The sequence below is a fragment of the Lagopus leucura genome, unplaced genomic scaffold (assembly GCF_019238085.1).
Source record: "Lagopus leucura isolate 7727_CA_CO unplaced genomic scaffold, USGS_WTPT01 Super-Scaffold_100009, whole genome shotgun sequence".
Lineage (NCBI taxonomy): Eukaryota > Metazoa > Chordata > Aves > Galliformes > Phasianidae > Lagopus > Lagopus leucura.
Genome location: NW_024962266.1, coordinates 28,390,144 through 28,411,728, shown reverse-complemented (window position 1 = coordinate 28,411,728; position 21,585 = coordinate 28,390,144). Strand labels below are relative to the sequence as shown.

At 49.0% G+C, this 21,585-nt stretch overlaps 2 protein-coding genes across 3 annotated transcripts in view; both read left to right on the top strand.

The window, feature by feature from the left end:
* The window catches only part of ZRANB2 (zinc finger RANBP2-type containing 2), a 12,789-nt gene extending 264 nt beyond the window's left edge, over nt 1–12,525 (top strand). Inside the window, exons 2-10 of one of the 2 annotated variants that reach the window (XM_042873760.1) lie at nt 61–113; nt 212–320; nt 3,160–3,242; nt 4,361–4,437; nt 4,995–5,132; nt 5,540–5,712; nt 8,077–8,163; nt 10,020–10,184; nt 10,725–12,525. In XM_042873760.1, coding sequence (XP_042729694.1) covers nt 61–113; nt 212–320; nt 3,160–3,242; nt 4,361–4,437; nt 4,995–5,132; nt 5,540–5,712; nt 8,077–8,163; nt 10,020–10,184; nt 10,725–10,788 — 949 coding nt within the window. In that variant the 3' untranslated portion in view covers nt 10,789–12,525. The remainder of the gene's footprint in view (nt 1–60; nt 114–211; nt 321–3,159; nt 3,243–4,360; nt 4,438–4,994; nt 5,133–5,539; nt 5,713–8,076; nt 8,164–10,019; nt 10,185–10,724) is intronic. The other variant, XM_042873761.1, reaches the window with a different exon arrangement.
* A 1,045-nt stretch (nt 12,526–13,570) lies between these two features.
* On the top strand, nt 13,571–21,298 carry PTGER3 (prostaglandin E receptor 3). The gene is made up of 2 exons (XM_042873717.1): nt 13,571–14,395; nt 20,749–21,298. Exons 1-2 carry the CDS (start codon nt 13,571–13,573, stop codon nt 21,034–21,036), a joined length of 1,113 nt encoding a protein of 370 aa, XP_042729651.1. The 3' UTR covers nt 21,037–21,298.
* The last annotated feature ends 287 nt before the right edge of the window (nt 21,299–21,585 follow it).

The window sequence follows — 21,585 nt, the reverse complement described above, 5'->3', positions numbered from 1 at the left end:
TGTCCGTGTGTCCGTGTGTCCGTGTGTCCGTGTGTCCGTGTGTCCGTATCCTTGCCGCAGGTGTGGGAACGTGAACTTCGCCAGGAGGACCAGCTGCAACCGATGTGGGAGAGGTGAGCTCGGCCTGGCCCGCGCCGTTCCCTCCTAAGAGAAAAACGTTGGAAGTTTGTAATCGGCCGTAAACGTGAGCTGTCGGTGTGTTTGCTTCCAGAGAAAACGACCGAAGCCAAAATGATGAAAGCCGGAGGGACGGAGATAGGGAAGACCCTGGCAGAGAAGAGCCGCGGCCTCTTCAGCGCCAACGACTGGCAGTGCAAAACGTACGGAGCGGAATGGCAGCACCTGCAGGGCAGCGTCCAGCTTGTGGGGATGTGATCTAAGGGTGCTTATAGGGGCTGCTTCTATTTAACACCTTCATTAGCCGTCTTGGTGAGGGCATTGAGTGCACCCTCAGTAAGTTAGCAGGTAACACCAAGTTGGGAGGGAGTGTTGGTCTGCCTGAGAAGAGAAAAGCACTGCAGAGGGACCTGGATAGAATGGATTGATGGGCCAAGGGAAACTGTGAGAGTTTCATTAGGGCCAAGTGTCAGGTCCTGCATTTTTGTCACAACAACCCCAGGCAGCCCTACAGGCTTGGGGAGGAGTGGCTGGAAAACTGCCTGATGGAAAGGGAACTTTGTGTGCTGATGGACAGTTGGCTGAATGTGAGCCAGCAGTGTGCCCAGGTGGCCAAGAAGGCCAGTGGCATCCTGGCTTGGGTCAGGAATGGTGAGCAGGACTGGGGAAGTCATCTTGCCCTGTACTCGGCACTGGTGAGGCCTCACCTGGAGTTCTGTGTTCAGTTTTGGGCACCTCAGTACGGAGAGGACATGGAGGTGCTGGAGCAGGTTCTAAAGAAGGGCAACAAGGCTGGGGAAGGGCTTGGAGAATGTGTATTGTGGGGAGCGACTGAAAGAACTGGGGCTGTTTAGTCTGGGGAAGAGGAGGCTGAGAGGAGACCTTATTGCTCTCTTCCAATAGCTGAAAGGTGATTGCAGCAGAGCGGGGCTGGTCTCTTCTCACTGGTGACAGAACGAGGGGAAATGGCCTCAAGTTGCACCAGGGTAAATTTAAGTTGGATATCAGGAAGAACTTCTCTACTGAAAAGGTTGTTAAGCACTGCAATGGGCTGCCCAGGGAGGTGGTTGAGTCACAGTCCCTGGATGTGTTTAAAAGCCAATTGGATGTGGTGCTGGGGGACATGATTTAGCGGAGGGTTGTTAGGGTGGTGTGGTCATGGTTGCACTCAATGATCTTTAAGGTCTTCTCCAACCTGAGTGAGTCATGCAGGCTGGTAGTGAAGGACGAGGGAAGGGCTTTAGTGAAAAGATGGGAGGTGTAGGTCAGAGGTGAGGGGAAGGCCTTTACTTGGAGGCAGTGAGGCCATGGCACTGCTGCCCACAGCTGTGGGTGCTCCAGTGCTGGAGGTGCCAAGGCTGTGGGTGGGTCCTGGGCAGCCTGACATAGTGGCTTGCAACCCTGCTTGTGGCAAGGGGTTGGAACGAGGTGACTCTTAAGGTCTTTTCTAGCCTAAGCCATTCTATGGTTGTGAGAGTTGATACTGATGGGAAAACAGTGCTAAAACACCCAGGTATTCCATTAAAAGTGTTTTACTGTGAGGACAGCATTCATTTCTGCTTGGCAAACAGCAGGTCCTTAAGTAACATGACAGGAGAAACGTAACAGAGGAGAGAAAAAAAACAAAACAAAAAGCTCTGATTTTTCTTTGGTAATCCGAGATGCTTCCCAAGTTTGGAACAGACATAAGTGGAATTGCATCTTCTTTACAGTATGATAGCTTATTTTTAATATTCACTGAGTTTTTAGTGAGTAAAATTGGAGACGTAGTTGACTACGTAGATGATTTTGCAGGCAATCAGTTCAGAATGTGAAGTTTTAAATCAAAAGATGATTAATAAAGCACTTTTTTTAAAAAAAGGAACTTCCAGGAGGGCTTTGACGTGTTTGGGATTTGCTTGCTGACGGAGCCTTCTAACCAGTGAAACCTGGCTGTGCTTGGCTTGCATATGCTGTGACCCAAACAAAATACCTGCTCAGTAAAACAAAGTGCCAGCAGCAAGCACATCCATTTACACATACTGTTGCAGCAGACTTTCTGATAGTGAGAAAATATGAGAGGCGAACATCTGCGTGTCCATTTGGCAGCCTTGGGATAGCTGAGCGTTTAGGAGGCACCTCTTCACAGCACATCCTGTGCGTGCAGGCAGGGTAACAGGGAAGGCAGCAGCTGCCTCAGGTCAGGCCCAGCTTTGCTCAGTGCTGAGGGCAGCAGTGTGTGTGAAGAAATCCTCTCAATTGCGTGTTCATGGCTGCACCGGGTCCTGCAGACCACCTGCTCTGCTCTTTGGGATTGAGCAGCATTCTGATGGTAGCTTTAAGGGTAGGGTAAATGTGAGTGGCATTTTGGGGCACAGCAGGACAGGAAGTGCAGAAACTGTAGCTGTGCAGCAGAGGATGACAAGGCTTGCTGACCAACAGCATTCTCCTTGTATCACCTCCATTAACTCCCCAGAACAGTGAATGCCACTAGTGAGAAGTAATGAGAAATTTGTATTATTTCATTTTTCAGTGAATGGTAAACCAGGACTGTGGTGTCTCGCCATGTAGCTACACGAGCACTGGCCTTCTTTCCCTTTTTTTTCCTTTTAGTGGCAATGGTATCTGTTTCCCCTTTTTCCTTGCATACTGGAATGCGAATCTGATAGCACCAGTGGTTCCTTTAGCAGTTACATCCATAAAGGATGCTTGCAACTGCTTTGCCTTTAGCTGCTTCAGAATCATTTTGTTTAAATATCTCAGCTAAAATATAACTTTGATTGTATGCTAATGCATTTTGGGCAGTCTTCTGTTATTTCTTTCCCCTTGGTTTGTGTGGTCCACATCCCATCATCTTCATGCTGTCAGTGTACTCACAGACTCTTTGGTGTCTTGGTGGCCATCTGCCTTGGTCTTAATTACGCCATGTTAATGACTGCAAACCACTGCTGCAGCTTGTCACTTTTGCAACTTCTTAGTCTCACCTCAACGCTTAAACTGTGAAATTTGAAAGAAATTGTTTCTTATTTATACTTTTTTTTTGTTTGTTTCCCCCCTCTGAAGATGTGGTAATGTGAACTGGGCCAGAAGGTCAGAATGTAATATGTGTAATACTCCGAAGTATGCTAAGTTGGAGGAGCGGACAGGTGAGTTGTGTATGGCCTTAAAATACTGCAGTTGTTGCAAGAGACTTCATTTTATAATTCAGGGTGATCTGATTTTTTTTCCCTACAGTATAACTGCTTTTTTTCTGTGAGTAGATCTTGCACTTCTTACACTTTCAGTACACAGAAAGTAAAGCATGTGGTGGTTGAATTTGGAAAATCATCACATGTTTGGCTTAAGTCACAATATTTGATTTTTATATTGAGAAGCTTGGAAGGAGTAATGCTACATTTTCTTCATCTCCATGAACCCTAGTATATACAGTGCCCATTTCTTAGTGAAGGTTTGGTCAGTGATGCATTTTAGGTTCCTTCTGCTCTAACAGCACAGCCCAACCGTAACTACAACAACGGATATCCTTACAGTGTGGGCATAACACGGATTCATTTAAGAAATAGAAAGCAGGCAGAGAAGAGCACAGCTTATTATTCAAGAAGAAAGGGAGTATTTCTGAACTCCTTACAAGTTCAGGTGTCCTTCGGAGTAAATTTGCAGCTGCATGTGGGGCACAGCACACTGCACGCAGCTGTGGGAAGTTACAGAGTTAGCTGGCATCCAAATCAGTTTGAGTTCTCTGCTGGCATTATGAAGAACAGAAAGGTTCTTGCCACCTGTGCCATTTAATTCAACTACAGCACGGTCTTGTTTGTGTTTGCCTCCTGAGGGTCTGTACAATTTAATGCCACAGAACAGTTGCAATATGGGAGCAGACTGCTGTGCCCAGGAGCCACTGTGGGGGATTGGTGCATGTGGGGGCTGGACGTGGCAGAGGGGCTTCAGAAACAGCAGCTGGGGAGCAGTTATGGAGCGCTGCCTTCCCTGCCTTGTCCACAGACCGCTTCCCTGAAGTGGCTGCTCTGTTGTCTGTGTCATTTATGTGTTCTAATCACTTCTCTCAATTAGGTAGCTGAGGGGCTATTTTTAATGAACGTGTAGGGATAACCTGTGATCTTCTTGAGCTCGTGCTACATTCTTGTGGCGTGAATTTGTGTTGCCACTGAAGACTTCTAGAAACTGAAAGCTTGTTGTAAAGTTTGTGCTTAACGTAGATGAATTTGGTACATCCCAAAAGATTGTTTTATTTTACCACTTTTTAAAGGGTATGGAGGAGGATTTAATGAACGAGAGAATGTTGAATATATAGAACGTGAAGAATCAGATGGGGAGTATGATGAGGTAAGATGAGATCATGTATTGCTTGGGAGAGACATATTGTGTGACCTGTGCTTGGGATTCCTGTATTTGTTATATTTAGTTCCCTGATGGGGAAAAGTGCTAATGAGTAACACCTCGTGGTGCAGCTCTGTCAGATGCTGAAGTGCAAAAGCTTTGAGCTGAAAGTAAATGCATCTGTATTATATTTTGAGGGCTGAAAACTTCAAATTAAACTGTTGCGAGCTGTGTTTTTCAACGTGCTTAATTGGTTTCAAGAGAAGGCATGTTTTCAGACATGTTTAACATTGTTATGTAAATATACTCCATAGACATAAATGCAACAATATTCTTTTATTAAATTTGGGTTCCCAATGATTTTGTCTGAAAGCAGTAATTTTCTCTGACAAACATCTCCCTGAGAAGTCTCCTAACTGACATTTCCTTGTGCATCTCCCTCAATTTGAACAATACCTTATTTAAATCGATGCATATTTATTTTCTCAAAGAAATGTGAGGAAGGAGGTGGCACTGGGAATGACTTTTCATAAATCACATACTAATGCAATGCAATTTCTTAGTTTGGTCGCAAAAAGAAAAAGTACAGAGGAAAACCAGTTGGGCCGGCATCTATCCTGAAGGAAGTAGAAGATAAGGAATCTGAGGGGGAAGATGAGGAGGATGAGGATGGCGATCTTTCCAAATACAAATTGGATGAGGTACTGTGTTTCATTTTGTGGATTGGTTGGGGTTTTTTTGTTTGGTTACTGTAGAGTAGTTTAGTAGTGGGTGACGTTTGGTTGATATTTGATATTTATACACAATCATAAGGCTGTGTAGAGGAGTAGCTATCAGAATAACGCCTGGGAAGTATCTGCATGTGAGATCTGTGCTGTGCTGATGGCTGCAATCGAGGCTGGGTAATTTCCTTTAAACGAGAAAAAGCACTGAAGTTTGTCTGAGATCAGAATTCAAGAGTTTGAGGTTTCAATTGGAGCTTTTCAGTCTGGCAGCCTTACAAGGTGAATGTTCCTGAACTTGGAGGCTGTCAGAATTACCTCAGGTTTAGCTATAAAGTGGAAGGTCATCAAATAAGGGAACTGAGTTTTGTATCGGCATTTTCCAGGATGAGGATGAAGACGATGCTGACCTCTCAAAATATAATCTTGATGCCAGTGAAGAAGAGGACACTAATAAGAAAAAGAAACCCAATAGGCGCAGTCGGTCCAAGTCTCGATCCTCCCACTCACGATCTTCATCACGCTCATCCTCTCACTCAAGCTCAAGGTCTAGGTCCAGGTAAACGGGTACAGGTCAAGGGTAACGCCAGGCAAAATGTCAGTATCTAACTTCTTTATTTACTTATTTTCTTGATTGCCTTACAGTTTTAGTTTAATAATGTTGACAATTTTATGTACAGAATTTGCACAGGTAGATGATGTTCTGTTCTGGCCTGCCGTGGCTTCTCAGTAGGAAGGCCCTGTATGTCTTGCTGCTTGCTTAAGTGAAGTTAATATTTCAATTGAAATCTTCAAATAAATGACTGAAAAAAGCTTATCTTCCAGTTTATTTTAGACTCGTTAGCCGTAAGCGATTCAATGAATGTGCTTTTTCTGATGTTGCTGAGTAGAGTTTTTGAACAGAGAAATAGAAGAGTGAGATTGTTAAAGGAGGCAGAAGGGGGCAGTGGTGCAGTCCAGACAGATTCAGTAGATGGACAGAATAGAAGCTATCCTGGAAATAAAAACAAGAAACTTGAACTTTCAATACAGTGGTAGTGCAGTCAGAATAATACTAAAGATTTATGAGGAGGATTTTATTTCTTTTTATGATGCAGCTGGCAAGGCAATAGAGCAGGTTTCCCAAAGAAGCTGCAGATGCCCCATCCCTGGAGGCAGTCAGTGCTGGGTTGGATGGGCTCTGGGCAGCCTGCTGTGCTGGAAGGTGGCTCTGCCCCAGCAGGAGGTTGGACTGGAGCATCTTGAAAGGTTGCATCCAACCTGAGCCATTCTGCAGTTCTGTGATGTTGATGGTGCAGTCATGAACCAGTGTCTGCTGGGTAGATTTAGGAGCTCACTTTACTACTTAAATTTAATAACATACGAACAATTCAATGAATGTTTTGTAATCACATTGTGATCAATCTCAGCTCCCTTGTAATTAATACAACGATAATACTGATAGGTTGGAAACCTGAAATTGCTGCCAACTCATAGAACCATATATAAAGATTTTATGCATGAAGTTCAAGTTTCTTCTAATCTTTGTAGCTTTGTAACTGCACCTCTCTGTTCTAACCACTCTGATCACTGCCTGAGTTCTTCATCCCCTCACACTAACCAGATATGAGCCATTCTCTCTGTTTTGTCCTTCTCCCTGCTGTTATCATGCTTTTTTTTTTTTTCATGCTGCCTCTTCTATGAGAAATGTTTTTGGGGAAAAAAGAAAAACCTGTTCTCAGCCTCCTGGCTCCCTCAAATGCCTTCTTGACTAATTGCCATCTGGCTGCAAGGAGCAGCACTTTGAGTAACACTGACTGAGCTGAATGCCTGTCAGCTATTTTGGTAAACGAAGTGAGCTGTGTAGGAAGTTCCCATCACTTCTTTGAGGAAGTGGCTGCATTGCCCTTATGTGGGGAAGTTGCATTATGCTGCTGCTGTGGGCTGCACTCAAGTGCAGTCCTTTGGTTTAGGTGGGAAGATCAAAGGAGGCAGAAGTGTTCCATCTGGCTGTAATCTTCATAATTTGCAAATGTTAGCAGTGAGGCAAAAAGTAGTTTAACTTAATTAAATTTGTTAGCAGTCGATCAACGCTTGTAGTTACCAATAATTTATTGGCAGTGGGTTGGTGGGTTTTCTTGTGGTTGTTTTAAGGTTGAAATGTATATTTTCAGTAGTTTAAAAGGAAATTTTCATGGTGCTTTTGTTTTGCAAAGCAAAATGAAAAAGACATGGTAACAGTACAAACTGGGAGATGGACAGCATGTGTCTTCTGTCTGAAAAGATGATAAGGATTTGATTGCAAAGCCTTCTTTTCACAACTGTTACTGCAAGTCAGCTGCCATTTTTGCATATCTCTTGTTATTTGTGCTTCAAAGAAACTGCATCAACGTGGCAAACTTGAGAAGCTATCTGAGCAGTTACAAGTAGTGTCAGCCCTGTCTGCATTTCAGCCCAGAATAAAATACTGCTGAGTTTTTAAATCATGGAGAAATTAGTGCAAAAACTGAGAACTGTTTACAAACTGCCTGTGAGAGCAGAGTTAGGTAGTTTGAGTCCTAGTACTCTGACCTCATTTGCTTCTCACAGAAAATGGTTTCCAGCTAAGGCACAAATTAAAACCTGAGGCGTTGATGTCATGAAATCATGGTTGTGCAGTTGCTTGACTCATTCTGCAAAACAGCTGCAACCCTGTGTAATTCCTGCGCCTTGTTGCAGGAAACGTAATGAAAGGCTGAGCTGTGAGTTACTGAACGCACTGTGTGAGCACGTTAAAGTTGCTCTTGGCAAATACAGCCTGCAGATATTGGGAGGCAGGGGGAAGCTGTCAGCATCTCATGAATCTAATCCAGTTGTCTTGACGCATAATTGTCTCTGCTGTGTACAGCAGTCGTTCTGCTGAGTGCAAGGCAAATACTGGAAAAAATCTTCCATGTTGTTTCAGGTCCCACTCAAGAAGTTCTTCCAGTTCCAGATCAAGATCTCGTTCCAGTTCCAGAGAACACTCTAGATCTCGTGGGTCGAAATCAAGGTGAATGAGGTAGCACCCTCTCCTGCAGAGAGGAAAAAAGGGCGGAAGAACCACTTGTTTATTGCACCATAAAATTATTCTGGTCAAAAGCATGAACTCATTTTTATCTCGGAAATCAGAATTCCTGGGGTCTCTGCACAAGAGTGCTGCCACTACCGATGTATTTCTTGAGATGCGAGGTTTTGTTGGAAGAGTTTAATTCTGATCTAAGCTAGACGAGTGGACGCCACGCATCTGCACTTTGGAATAAGAAGAATCTGAGGGCACGTTCTCTTGCTTCAGCACTTTTTGCTGCTTCCACCTCAGCTACTTGTTGTGGAAGAACAGCAGAAAGTGTGCTTTGCTATTTCTGTGTTTAGAGATAATGTAATTTCCACTAGATAGCGCTGCCACCACCTCTGTGGTGTGTGGGGACTGTTTAAAACTCATGCGCAGTAAATGGTGGAGACTCTTAAAACCCTAAAATAAGGAAAGACAGCTGGAGTTGAGAAGACATGTCCTAAATGGTGCCACTGCTCTGTGGTGGCAGTAACGTTCTGTGGTGCCCACGTGAGGTTCAGAGATGGCAGCCGTGCTGCTAGGAAGCAAAAAAGCCACGTGTGGCTGCAGCAGGTGCTGAAGGGCTTCTCAGCTGAGCAGGTTATTGCCCTGTGCTGCACACATCTGCTGAGGGCCCTGGTGCAGTAGCTTGCTTGGGATAGGACTGCTTAATTATTGACAGTGAGAACCCTGGGAGCACTTCACCAGCAGTGTGCACTGTGGTTTTCTTTGAAAATGTTTTATTCAGCTTACTGAAAAAAAAAAAGCCTTGTTAGGTGCTCTCACATAATTCTGGACTGGTGTAGGACTTCCCAGTGCTGTTACACTTTCCAGAGGTGCATTTATTTATTTTTTTACATGATGAGATTTTTAAGTGCTTGTAAGCGAAGCTGGATGTCTTTGTTTGTTTGTTTGTTTTTTTAAGAAATGCCACATGAACTGATATTCTAAGATATTGTATCAACTCTTTGAAAGGGTAGATAACAGCAGGACAAGGGGAAGTGGCTTTAAGTCAAAGGAGGGAAGATTGAGGTTGGATGTCAGGGGGAAGTTCTTTACAGAGAGAGTGTTGAGGTGCTGGAACAGCTGCCCAGAGAGGCTGTGATGCCCCGTCCATCCCTGGAGGTGTTCAAGGCCAGGTTGGATGGGGCCTTGGTCAGCCTGGGCTGCTGTGAAATGTGGAGATTGGTGGCCCTGCATGCAGCAGGGGGTTGGAGCTTCATGATCCTTGAGATCCCTTCCAATCCAAGCCATTCTGTGATATTTCTGTTATTATTGTTTCAGTTTCAGAAGGTCTTGCAATCTACCCAGATTTATTTTGGCACTTGTAAATACCCCTCCAGGGGTTTTTCCTGTTATAGTAAGATGAGGAATACATTACACTTGAAGTTTCAGCACAAAGTATCCCTTACTATGAAGTGAAACGTTGTTAAATTGGTATTACAGCTGTAGTTTCTGAGCTCTTTTGCTTTGTGAACTTAACTACAGGGGTGTCCTCATATGGCACCCTGCTGTCCCAGTGTCCCACTGCTTTTTGTCCAGTCACCTAGCACTGGTGAAGGCTGGAGAGAGGTTTCCAAACCACTGGTGGCCTGCATATCTGGAAACTCAATTTAGCAAAATGTATAGAGAGAGATTCTATTGCAGTCTGTACTGTCAGTTAACTGAAGAGTAAGTATTAAAGGATCCTCAGTCCTCTGATAGAACACGTGCCTCGTAGAGTAGGAGTGCTGACAAGAACTGTCTCGTTTTGTTCTTTCTTGGCTCTTTCTCTATGATCCCAGGATTAAATCTCATTTATTTCTTAATCGATAAAGATCCAGCTCCAGGTCCTACAGGGGGTCTTCAACCCCAAGGAAAAGATCTTACTCCAGCTCTCGTTCGTCCTCGTCCCCCGAGAGGAGCAAGAAGCGCAGTCGCTCTAGATCTTCTTCATCTGGTGATCGCAAAAAAAGACGATCGAGATCACGGTCACCCGAAAGGTTTGGGTTTATGTAGAATAAGAATGGCTGTATTGAAACGTGTGATTATTTTTGTTTTTTTTCTCCTCGAAGGACAGAGGTTCGCTAGGAAGCAATTGAATTCTGATGCTAGCAGTAGTTTTCTCACTTCCCCCGTTTTGTTCCTATTAAAACCTCTTTATTTGTTTTGGGTTTTGTTTGTTTTTTTCCTCCTCCAATGAAGCTCCCTCCTGCTAGGAGCATGTTCCATAGAAACACTTGGGTCACCGTTCTTGCAGTGTGCAAAACTGTTAATTAATATGTGCATTATTAATTTGTTTTCATAAGTGAATACTGCATTTAGAAGTTACTTTCTATTTTCAGTATTAAACTTAGTGTGAATTTAATTCTAGAAATCCGCATTTGTTATCTTAAAGTGGTTTGAAGTTTTTTATATTCTCATAAGGCCCCTATCAGATATACTTGGCTTCCAGCTATTATAGGATGCAGACTACTCTAAGTGGATGCTAAAATTGATTTCAACTTATTTGTTTGCATGCTTTCTCCCTTTATATCTTGCAGACGCCGCAGATCATCATCTGGATCTTCCCATTCTGGTTCCCGTACAAGTTCTAAAAAGAAATAATGTCTTAAAGCTCACATGTAGGGAAAAAAAAAAAAGAAAAAGAAAAAATTTCCAGTCAGTGCATGAGACATTTTTAAGAAGTTGGTGTCTTACTTGGTCAGAAGTGCTAAATCTGCTAGTAGAGGTGCATGTCTGTCCTTGCTTTCTGGAAAACTGCAGCTTTGTTCATTCATGAAACAAAAAGTGAGATAGCATTTTAAGCCATAAACCCCTCAGATGAGGTGCGAGGGTTTTTTGTTTTGTTTCTTTGAGTAAGAGGGGATTTTTTGGTTTGTTTTGCTTTTATTTTTTAAAGACTCAGTTACTCAGCTCCTGGCTTTCCTACGTATGAGCAGACACGGGTTGGATACGCTCATACACCACCCTGCTCTTCACGTGGCAGCGGCAAAAAAAAGCACCTGAGGATGTCAGAGGAGCCCACGAGCTTTCTGCACCTCGGAGCTTGTTTCACGTAGCTCTTGTGGGACCACAAAGATTAGTGTAGCTGTAGGGCTGTTGTTGCTCACTGGATCAAAGTCGTGAGTTCCTGGGTCTTTATTTTTCTGTGCTGTAGTGTAGGTGCTTGCCTCCTTCTCTCTCTTTAACTACGCCCAGAGCAGAAATGCTGCTAAGTCTGGAGCCCACGGTATGGTCCTGCAGAGAGCATGTAGGGATGTCTGAGACGTGGGCACTGCCCTCTCCACTGCTCCAGCCTTGTAGCTGCCCGTCCTGTGGCTGTGGAAAGTGCACTTTCTGCAGTCGGTGCTGGGTTGAGTATTTTCACATGGGGGATCCTGGGCTTTGCAGTCCTTTCTTTGGGAAGGATCGCTTGGGAGCTACTCTTGAGGTGGAGAAGTGATGGAAATGGCTTCTTGGAATGAAGGGAAGTTTCTGCAGCCCATCTGTAAAATTCATTTTCGGCAGACAAATTTTCCAGGTATCTGAATTTTATTTATGTTTAAAAAACAAAATAAACCGTAGAAAGTCCTAGCATCACAAATGTGTTCTTCATCATTCTTTTTTTTTTTTTCCCCAAACGTATAATTTATGGCTTAAAATGCTTTACAGAACTTATTTCGCTAGTAATATCACACTGAAACTTGGTCTCTCTTGAGCTCCGTTTGGTTAAGAAAGATTTAAGTGTCTTCGGTGCCATCACAAGGTAAGTATGTTGAGGAAAAGTCTTTGTAAGCAAACAGACAGCAATTCTCTGCAGTTATCTCTGCTGTACAATTTCAAACCCGTAGTCCACAGCTGATTTTTCAGATGAACTCACCAAAACAAATGGAGCAAAACAAAAAACTACATTGTTTTCCTTTCCAAGACTCTTCTTTCAGACTGTTCTGTAAGCAAAGTTGTTTTGGTGTAGAAATATTTCTGTTAATCTTTTAGCAGGGAAAAAAAAAACAAAAAAAAACGACCTGCAGTTTCTTCTTCAATGCTTTCTTTCCATCTGATTTTCGTGCTGAGTGTGTGTAGGTTTCACAAGAGCAGGTTAGTCTCATAACTGTGCCTCTGGCGCCTTCCAAGTCCAACTACTGCAGTGTAAAGAGCAGATCTGATAGCCGCTATGTGTTACCTTCGGTTCTTTGACCTGTGCTCTGTATTCCAATTGTTGCTGTACTTACCCGGATGAGAGTTTTTACATTTAGCGAGTGGTGGCCTACAGACAAAAGAAAATTATGGTTTCGTTTGGCTTAGATAAAATGTAAGGCAAAATGAATCTGTAGACGAGTGTAAATAAAAGCTGTGAGTCAACTGCGTGCTGAGTGCTTTCTGTCCAACACAGGCACGTCCTGACAGCCACTGGGAGCTGTGTTACTGCAGTGCAGGAAGGGCAGCGTGTGCTCTGTGGCCTCAGCTTGTGGTTATTAAGTAGTGGGAAAAACCTTATAACCATAGTGCTGGTTAAATACAAGTCATCTTTTTTCTACTATTTCGGGATAGTTTGCACACCTTCCCTGATTTTGGAAGGGCTTTCAGAGGAAGTAATGTCTGAGCTGTTTGCATGGCTGCTTTGTAGTAAGGTGCTGGAACAGCTGCCCAGAGAGGCCGTGATGCCCCGTCCATCCCTGGAGGTGTTCAGGGCCAGGTTGGATGGGGCCCTGGGCTGCTATGAAATGGGGAGGTTGGTGGCCCTGCATGTGGGGGGGCCGGGGGTGGGTTGGGACTTGAAGCTCCTTAGGGTCCCTTCCAACCCGGGCCATTCTGTGGTTCTGTGCCAGGCACGGCACCGCGGCATCCTTCGCAGCGCCTGTCCAGCCTGCTGTAGCAGCGGAGCGATGCGGGACGGTTCGGCGCGGCCGTGTGGCGCCGCGCGCAGCGCTGCTGCCTCAACGCGGTGCTGCAGGCGTTTATGAAACTTTTCTACATCTGCGCAGTGCCGTTAGAGGCGTCGGGCTACAAGTGCAGCCGGCTGGTTTTCAGCAGCAGCGGTGCGTTATTGCACACAGCCGGTAGCTTTCAGCCAGGAGCGCGAGGGGTGCGAAGCGCAGGTGTCGGCGGGCGGCGCGTGGGGGCGAACCGCAGATGCCGCTCCGCCGCGAGGGGAACCGCGCCGTGCTGGTGCTGTGCCCGTGCCGTGCCGTGCCGGTGCGCAGTGCCGGTGCCGTGCTATGCAGTGCCGGTGCCGTGCTGTGCAGTGCCGGTGCCCTACCGTGCCGTGCCCCTGCCGTGCCGCGCCGTGCCCCGTGCCTCTTGTCCCCTCCCCGGGGGCGGTCCGCCTCTTAGCGGCGGAGCCTCATAGCGGCGGCTCTCCGCTGCTCGGTGCTGCCATGGGCCGGGGCCGCTCCGCTCCGCCGCCATGAGCCGCCGCCCGCTGTGCCAGCCCGGCGCCAACGGCACCGAGCCCATGCGGCCGCGGGGCAACGGCACAGGCCGGCCGGCGGAGGGCTGCGGCGCCGTGTCGGTGGCGTTCCCGCTGACCATGATGATCACGGGCATCGTGGGCAACGCGCTGGCCATGCTGCTGGTGTCCCGCAGCTACCGCGCCAAGGAGAACCGGCGCAAGCGCTCCTTCCTGCTGTGCATCGGCTCGTTGGCGCTCACCGACCTGACCGGGCAGCTGCTCACCAGCCCCATCGTCATCGCCGTGTATCTGTCCGACCGCGCCTGGGCCAACGTCGACCCCTCGGGCCGCCTCTGCGCCTTCTTCGGCTTCAGCATGACCGTCTTCGGCCTCTGCCCGCTCTTCATCGCCAGCGCCATGGCCGCGGAGCGGACGCTGGCCATCCGCGCCCCGCACTGCTACGCCAGCCACATGAAGACGCGGGTCACCAAGGCAGTGCTGCTGGGCATCTGGCTGGCCGTGCCCGCTTTCGCCCTGCTGCCGCTGGCCGGGCTGGGCCGCTACGCGCTGCAGTGGCCCGGCACGTGGTGCTTCATCAGCGTCGAAGGGCAGCGCCCCGGCAGCGCGCTCTTCGCCTCCGCCTTCGCGGGGCTGGGGCTCTTCTCGCTGCTGCTGACCGTGGCGTGCAACCTGGCCACCATCGAGGCTCTGGTGTCCCGCTGCCGGAGCAAGGCCGCCGCCTCGCGCTCCAGCAAGCGGTGGGGACGGATCGCCACCGAGACGCTGATCCAGCTGCTGGGGATCACGTGCGTCCTGTCGGCGTGCTGGTCGCCGCTGCTGGTGGGTGCCGTCGGGGGGTCCGAGGGGAGGCGGTGCGGGTGGGACGGCGCGGTGAGGGAGCGGCGGTCCCAGAGGGCAGAGCGTTTGGAATGAGACGACCGAAACCTGTGATGGAAGGGAAGGTGGGGGGGGACGGGGCGGGGGTCGGCGGTGCGGGAGAGGGCCGGGGGGGCGGGGGGCCGGGGGGAGGCGGCGCGCTGTGCAGCCTGGCGGGTGTGCCGAGGGGCAGCAGAGCGGGGGCCGAAGGCACAGCGATAAGGGAGGCAGAACCTCCCTGCTCCGTGGGGCCCTGCGTGCCCCGTGGGGTGGGAAGGAGTCGTTCTGTACTTTTTATTTGCACTCTTTGTAGCGAAACTGACCTCCGTGCTCTGTGAGAAAAGGTACCGTGTGTGACTTTGCAAGCGCCCTCTGGTTTTCAGCAGGTTGCTCCCTCTGCTTATTTAGTGTCGTTTTCCTTGTTTTTAAGAGCCCTTATCTTGCTCTCCCTCTCTCTTGCCCCGTTTTGGCGCAGACCCCTCCCCGTGCTGTAGTAGAAGGGACTGCGTCCACATCTGCTGCTTCTGTATGGGACGAGGGAACACCCGAGAGTCCAGAGCCCTTCATTGTGCCATCGGAGGGCAATGTGGTTTGGGAACATTTTGTACTGTTTGGAATCCTTCAGCAGGAGAGGGGCGAAGCTCGCTTCCGTGATGGGTGCTGGATGGCACAGGGAGGATTTTTCTCCCTTCTGTGCACAGAGAGCTCAAGCTCTGTGATGGAAAGGCTGGCAGAGCTGGCAGTTCACATGGCCAAGGTAAAAAATAGAAAGTAAATTAATTTATGAATATTATCCTTGTAAAATTCCATCAAATCTCCCAAACAGCCCTGCCCCCAAAAGGAACTCAGAGGCATCAAGTTTAGAGATGATTAATAGCTTCTGATGGAAGTAAAATGTGATCTCTGCTTTAAGTTGAGTGAGAACTCGAGCTCATCCTACTTCTGGAAGTCAGGGGGTCAGAGCTGGTAATGCTGGCAGAGCTGTGCTGCTCTTCCTGTGCTGCAGCCCCAGCAGCATTTCAGTCGTTCTACAGGAGTTAGCTGCTGCGTGCTCGTCCGTAATTAAAAGGATAAAAAAAAAATGAAAAGAGAGTTATTAAAGGCAGGAAATGCATTTCCCTCTCAGTTCTTGTTCTCATATTCTTCCCATCCGGATGTGGGTGCTGCTCTGCGCTCCCCCAGCTTGCAGAAGAGCTGCTGCACATAGGCTGGTAGAGCAGAGGTGCCTGAGCTGGGGGGTATCTGTTGTCCTCCTTTGGGATGTGGATGCTCAGCAAATTGATGACAGTGCAGGGATTCCTCGTGGTGCTTTGCCTCCTGCACTGCTCAGAAAGCTGAAGCACAGAACCGTGGGGGCTGGAAGGAGCCTTTGGAGCTCCCCCAGTCCAACCCCTATAAGCAGTTTTCCACAGCAGGTGCTCCAGCACCTCTCTGCGCTCTGTACAGGGCTCTGCTGCCCTCCGTGTCTCTGATTTATGCCATGTTTAGAGAAGAGAGGAACTGTGTTCGTAGTGCAGGCGCCAGGTCTTTTGGTGTGCAGTCAAGACTGTGCCTTCAGCACGGAGAACCTGAAAAATGCTCCACTTCCATAAGGCACTGCTTTAGTGTAAATGGCTTCCAGTGTGCACTGCCCTGGTGCTTGTTTGGTGCTCGGCTGCTGAACAGAACCACAGAGGGAAACGAGCAGCAGACCAGGGCACTCCTGGGGTGACGGAGACGTCATTCCTTGTTTGCTCACAAGCACAGCTGCACCCAGACTCTCATTCTCACAGTCATGCTTTAGCAGCTCCAGGGTGCAAACTTACTCACTGCCGTGGTACTTTCAAGGCTATTCAAGCTGAAACACTCAGATATTCTGCTGCTTTTCCTTTCAAATGTGCAGAACAGTTCCAGAAAGCACCTTTACTGAGAGAAGGGAGGCAGCGATGTCACTGCTGAGGCACTCATCCTGTATGGAGCAGCACCGCGTCCTGCAGCGCTGGAGGCTGCCTGCTTCCATGCCCTGCACACAGGGTGCTGCAGCAGGGAAGGCCCAGAGAGGCTGTGATGTCCCGTCCGTCCCTGGAGGTGTTCAAGGCCAGGTTGGATGGGGCCCTGGGCAGCCTCAGCTGGTATTGAATGTGGAGGTTGGTGGCCCTGCTGGCAGCAGGGGTTTGGAGCTTCGTGATCCTTGAGGTCCCTTCCAACCCAAGCCATTCTGTGATTCTAGGATTCCATGACCTCCTGCAGCCAGGGCGCTGGATTTTACTGCACTATATTTGTCCTACATAAGAGCACATCTGGATGGTAAAAATGAGACCATGTGCTTACTGCACGTGTGTGATTCCCTGTGTTGCTGCTCTCCTGCTAACGTGCTCACCTCGTTAAAATCCTCAGCCTTCCCTGTCAGTCTCCAGGTGGACTGCAGGTGATTTCGGCCACGTTTCACAGAAACAGAAGGATTTCCTTCTGGTCCCCTGCATTACTGGAGCTGAGGACTGCAGAGTGCACAAGAGGTGTGCAGTTCTGCTTTGCATGCTGGCTGCAGGTGCTTTACTGGAGCAAAATGACAATTCCGACTCCAAGATAAGGTGGTACACGACTGTAAGTATTAATAGATGCTATCAGGAAAAATCATATCCTGCCTTCGTTGTGGTTCACCCATCACAGCCGCTCTTTATTTCATCTGGAGAGTCCTGTATTCCTTCTGCAGCTCTCCTTGCTTTGTGGGAGAGAATTATTGAGGCAGCGGATTAGGGCTAATGGGGGAGGAGAAGCGGTGTAAACAGATAAATCTTCCCGTCTTCACAGCACGTGGAAAACACGTTTGGATTTTTGGAAGCTATCTGATGAGAAGATTCCGCAGTTTGGACCAGGAATTTCACATCCGATTCTTGCCCCGCATTCCAGAGCAGCCACTCAGCCCTCGCGTGGCCTAAAAATACACACCTCTGAGCACAGCAGCTATTTGCTGTCCATCTTGGACTGTGGATAGCAGCAGCGTGGCCACGCAGAGACCAGAAAATGCCCCCTGAGCGAGGCGGTGCGGATGGGCTGCTGTGAGCAGACAAGAACACGCCGTAACCCCAAGTGCTGCCCTGCAGGGTGATGCGGGAGGGACTTCTGTATGGCAGAGAATTTCTGATGGTCTGTCATCCAAAACTGGTTCCTTCCACCCATGTGAAACAGAGCGCGGTGCCTGCTGGGAACCCACACAACCACCCCGAAATTCTCTTGTGAACTACAGTCAGACTTCACAGAACGTCCACTTGTTGGCTGCGAATGCCGCAGCAGTGGAGGCTTAGTGCTACTGCACAGCTGCACTCAGTGATAGCTATAGACTGCTATCTAATTAATTGATTAACTTGCCCATTATATTGCTCTCGGTGTTCTGAGCCCAAGGTTTGTTGGCATGGATTGTACGGTTCTTCTGACTTTGCTCCACCTGACACTGTGCCTCTTCTTTTTGCATTCTCTCTCCTAATTAATTTAGAAGACCAGTACAGGCCACGATAAACAGTCCCCAAGGACACCAGAAAAAATTTCCAGTGAGGCAACTGATGCTCCAACAACTGTTCCATTATGTAATGAAGACCAAAATAAGCAGCAGTTGCCTGCTTGAGAAACGTATTTTATTAGTCTAATATTTTTGTAGCTCCATGGATTCACTCGCGAAAGAACAAAACGGTGAGGTCTGCAAAGCTTGTATAGGGCTCCCAGAAGACGGCCCTGAAGAGCGGATGGAGGGACAGCAGTGCTGGGAGTGATGGGCACGGCTTGGTTCCCACCGGCTGCAGCCGGGGCGCAGCGGCACACAGACAGGAGCTGCTCGGTTGGCACACAGGCAGCAGGATGGTGCCAGGGCCCTCGCTCAGCTGGGGAGGCAGAGTGCAGAGCCACGGTCGTGTGGGCACAGTGTGCCTTGGGCCATTTGGGGCGCTTGGGATCTGTACCCACGTTCTGCAACCTCTGTCTGACTGTGGTTGCTTTTCATTTTTGAGTGAGTTGAATGTAGCAGATGGAATCCTCAACTGCTGCTATTTAAAGAAACAAAAACAATTCTACTTTGCTGTCGGAGCTGCTCTGCTGTCTGGACTGCCATGTGGAAGTCCCATGCGAACGTGGGGCGGAACATGTTGATTTTGAGGTTGGCAGAGCCCTGGCACAGAGCCCACAGAGGTAGGGGAGCCCCCTCCAGGGAGATTCAGAACCCACCTGAGTGCTTTCCTGTGCAGCTGCTGTAGAGGTTGGACTGGGGGATCTCCAGAGGTCCCATCCAACCCCTACAAGTCTGTGATTCTGTGCACTCTTCCAAGCCTTTCCCAAGGCCACAGTCATTGATCTGGCACCCAGAAGATCCCTTCAAGCAGAACACCCTGCAGGCAGTCCTGGACCCTGCTTAGGGCAGCCATTCCCTGCAGCCCAGCCATTGCCTGGCCATGCAGTGCTGCTTGAAGGCAGCACTGTGCAGAGCCCCGGCTTGGGAGGCCCCTTCTAGAGGCTGTTGCAGAGAGCTTTCGTAGGGCTGTCAGTAAGTGGCCAGGCCTCGTCCCCCAGCTGCTCCTGCCTGCTCAGGCTGGGTGCTGCTCAGTGCCCAGTGCCACTGACCATCACTGAAGTGGCAAGCCCTCCATACAGATTAGAAGTGACGTGAGAAAGCTGTAGGATTGGATATAGAGTTGGGCAGATCCTGGAGGTTTGAAGCCATATCGTGGTGATAATTTCTCTGCATCTTGGCTTATATGGGTGGGTGAGTGAGTGAGAATTTGGGTAGGGTTAGTACAGTGCTTAGTGCAGAGGACATGCTGCACTGCTTGCTGGCATCCACACCACAATTGGCAGACCCGCTGCATTCAGTTCCACTGAATTTCCAGACAGCCAAGGGCTTCAAGTCATGCCTGGAAAGGATTTGCATGCAAAAAATGACTCGTCCAGGAAAAGTCACGCATTCAGCTGCCCGGTCCTCCGGGCACCCATCCCTAGTGTTGGGTGCCTCCCTGCTGCCACGGTGCAGGGACCAGGCCTGCAAACACAGACAGCTGTCCCTGAGCTCTCCCCAACTCTGGCTTCCCCTCTGCCACTGCACTGTGGAGCATCGGGAGCCGTGCTGCACACACAGCCAGGTGCAGGAACACAGCACCCTGCCCATCACGCGGCCGACACGCGTCATTTGGCAGCGAGCTGCAGCCCTGGGGCTGCTCAGAACAGGTTTGGATCCCCGTGCTTATAGGCCTCTGGAGAAGGCTGCAGCACAAAGTGTGACGTAGCTTATCTGCAGAGAAGCGAAACGCCTCCAAAGTAATGTATTTAAAACGACTGTAGTTGATACAGAAAGGTCAGGGGAAAACTTGAGGCATACCAACCAACCACCATGGAAAATCAAATATGTCTGAGAACTTTCAAAACATGATTCACGTTTCTCCTGGTTACACACTGGTATATGAGCATCCCAGCACCCACTGCAGGGCCTGATGGGGACAGGCTGGGAGCCCCAGAACTGCTCACTGGAGAAGAGAAGACTGAGAGGAATCTGACGGGTGCTGATGGATATCAGAAGGGCAGGGATCGGGAGAGGGGCTCTGTGCAGTGATGGCCAACCTAAAGCAGTTCCCTACAGCTGTTGCACAGGAAAGAATCCTGGTGGGATTCAGCTGTTCCTTGTAATTGAGATAATATGAAAATGAGAAGATGAGTCCCTTTAAGGCAGTGTTGCAAGGTCAGTGCTTTCCCTTTGCAGTCCAGGACTGGATCTGGGGCAGGGAAGCAGCACGTGCTTCCTTGTGTTGGCATAAGACCTGTGACTGTTTGCCTGGCAGCAGGAATGCAGCGGTGTGTCTGCCGTGGTCCTTAGACACAAATGCACAGACTGAGCTGCCTGCCCAGAGCTTGTGCGTAGTTTCTGTGGTCGTGGTTCGAGTTGGACAAGGGGAGGAAAAAATCCCTTAGGGAATCATAAAACCATAGAAGCATTGTGGTTGGAAAAGGCCTCTGAGCTCTCCAAGTCCACCCCCAGCCCACCTCATGCCCACTGCCCACGTCCCTCAGTGCCACCTCCCCACAGCTCTGAACACCCCCAGGGATGCTGACCCCCCACCCCTGGGCGGCTGTGCGGTGCTGAGCGCTCTTTGGAGCAGAGATGTCCCCCAGCACCCAGCCTGCCCTGCCCTGCACAGCGTGAGCCGTCACCTCTCATCCCATTGCTGTTATCCAGGAGCAGAGGCTGACCCCCCCACCTCTGCCACGCTCTCTGTCAGGATTTTGTCTCTGGGGGTATGTGCACATAGTGATGCAGAGATGGTCTCTTAACTGTGCCATTTTTCCCTTCCAACTCTCCCTAGGTAATGATGCTGAGGATGATCTTCAGCCGCACATCTTTTGAATCATGCAAGGGCTTCTCTGCAGAAACCCAAAGCTCAGAACTCTACAAAGAGTGCAATTTCTTCTTGACAGCTGTGCGCTTGGCCTCCCTGAACCAGATCCTGGACCCGTGGGTTTACCTGCTGTTCCGAAAGATCCTGCTCCAGAAGTTCTGCCAGGCGGCCAGCGCTGTCTCCAAGTGCTCCAACAACGAGTGGAAGGAGAGAACCATCGGGTTGTCAGATGAAATCCGACGGACGGCGGCGTGACGGAGCGCGGATCCGCTTGCATGGAGACTGCTTTGGCCAACACATGGCTTCGTGTCTTACTGTGAATTGGGCATCTGTCGCATGTTCACATCTGCGTAAACAGCGGAAAGCAGCAGGGCTGAGCAGCCTTAGAGTGCCAAATAAGTATTTATCCAATGTGCCAAAAATTCTCCGATGTAGACAGAGGGATTGGTTTTCATAGAATCGTAGAACCGTAGAATGGCCTGGGTTGAAAAGGACCACAGTGCTCATCCAGTTCCAACCCCCCTGCTATGTGCAGGGCTGCCAACCACCAAACCAGGCTGCCCAGAGCCACATCCAGCCTGGATGTTGCTGAATTCTGTTGCTACTGCGATTCCCAATGGAGCTGCAGAATACGACTTGTTGTCTGCCCAAGTGGAGCTTGGAGGGGCTTTTTGGTCTTGTGTTAACGTCGGAAAAAGTGATTTTCCCATCAGGGGACACTTGGAACAGATTCAACAGATTAATTACGGAAGAGACCCGTTCCTATGTGTAACCTTCATGCTTAAGATCATTTGCTTCAGAGAG

What these genes read in the sequence shown, in the direction of transcription:
- PTGER3 (XM_042873717.1), top strand. Translation starts at nt 13,571, where the DNA reads ATGAGCCGCCGCCCGCTGTGCCAGCCCGGCGCCAACGGCACCGAGCCC. An exon ending in CGTGCTGGTCGCCGCTGCTG is followed by an intron (nt 14,396 to 20,748) that starts GTGGGTGCCGTC and finishes AACTCTCCCTAG; the next exon opens with GTAATGATGCTGAGGATGAT.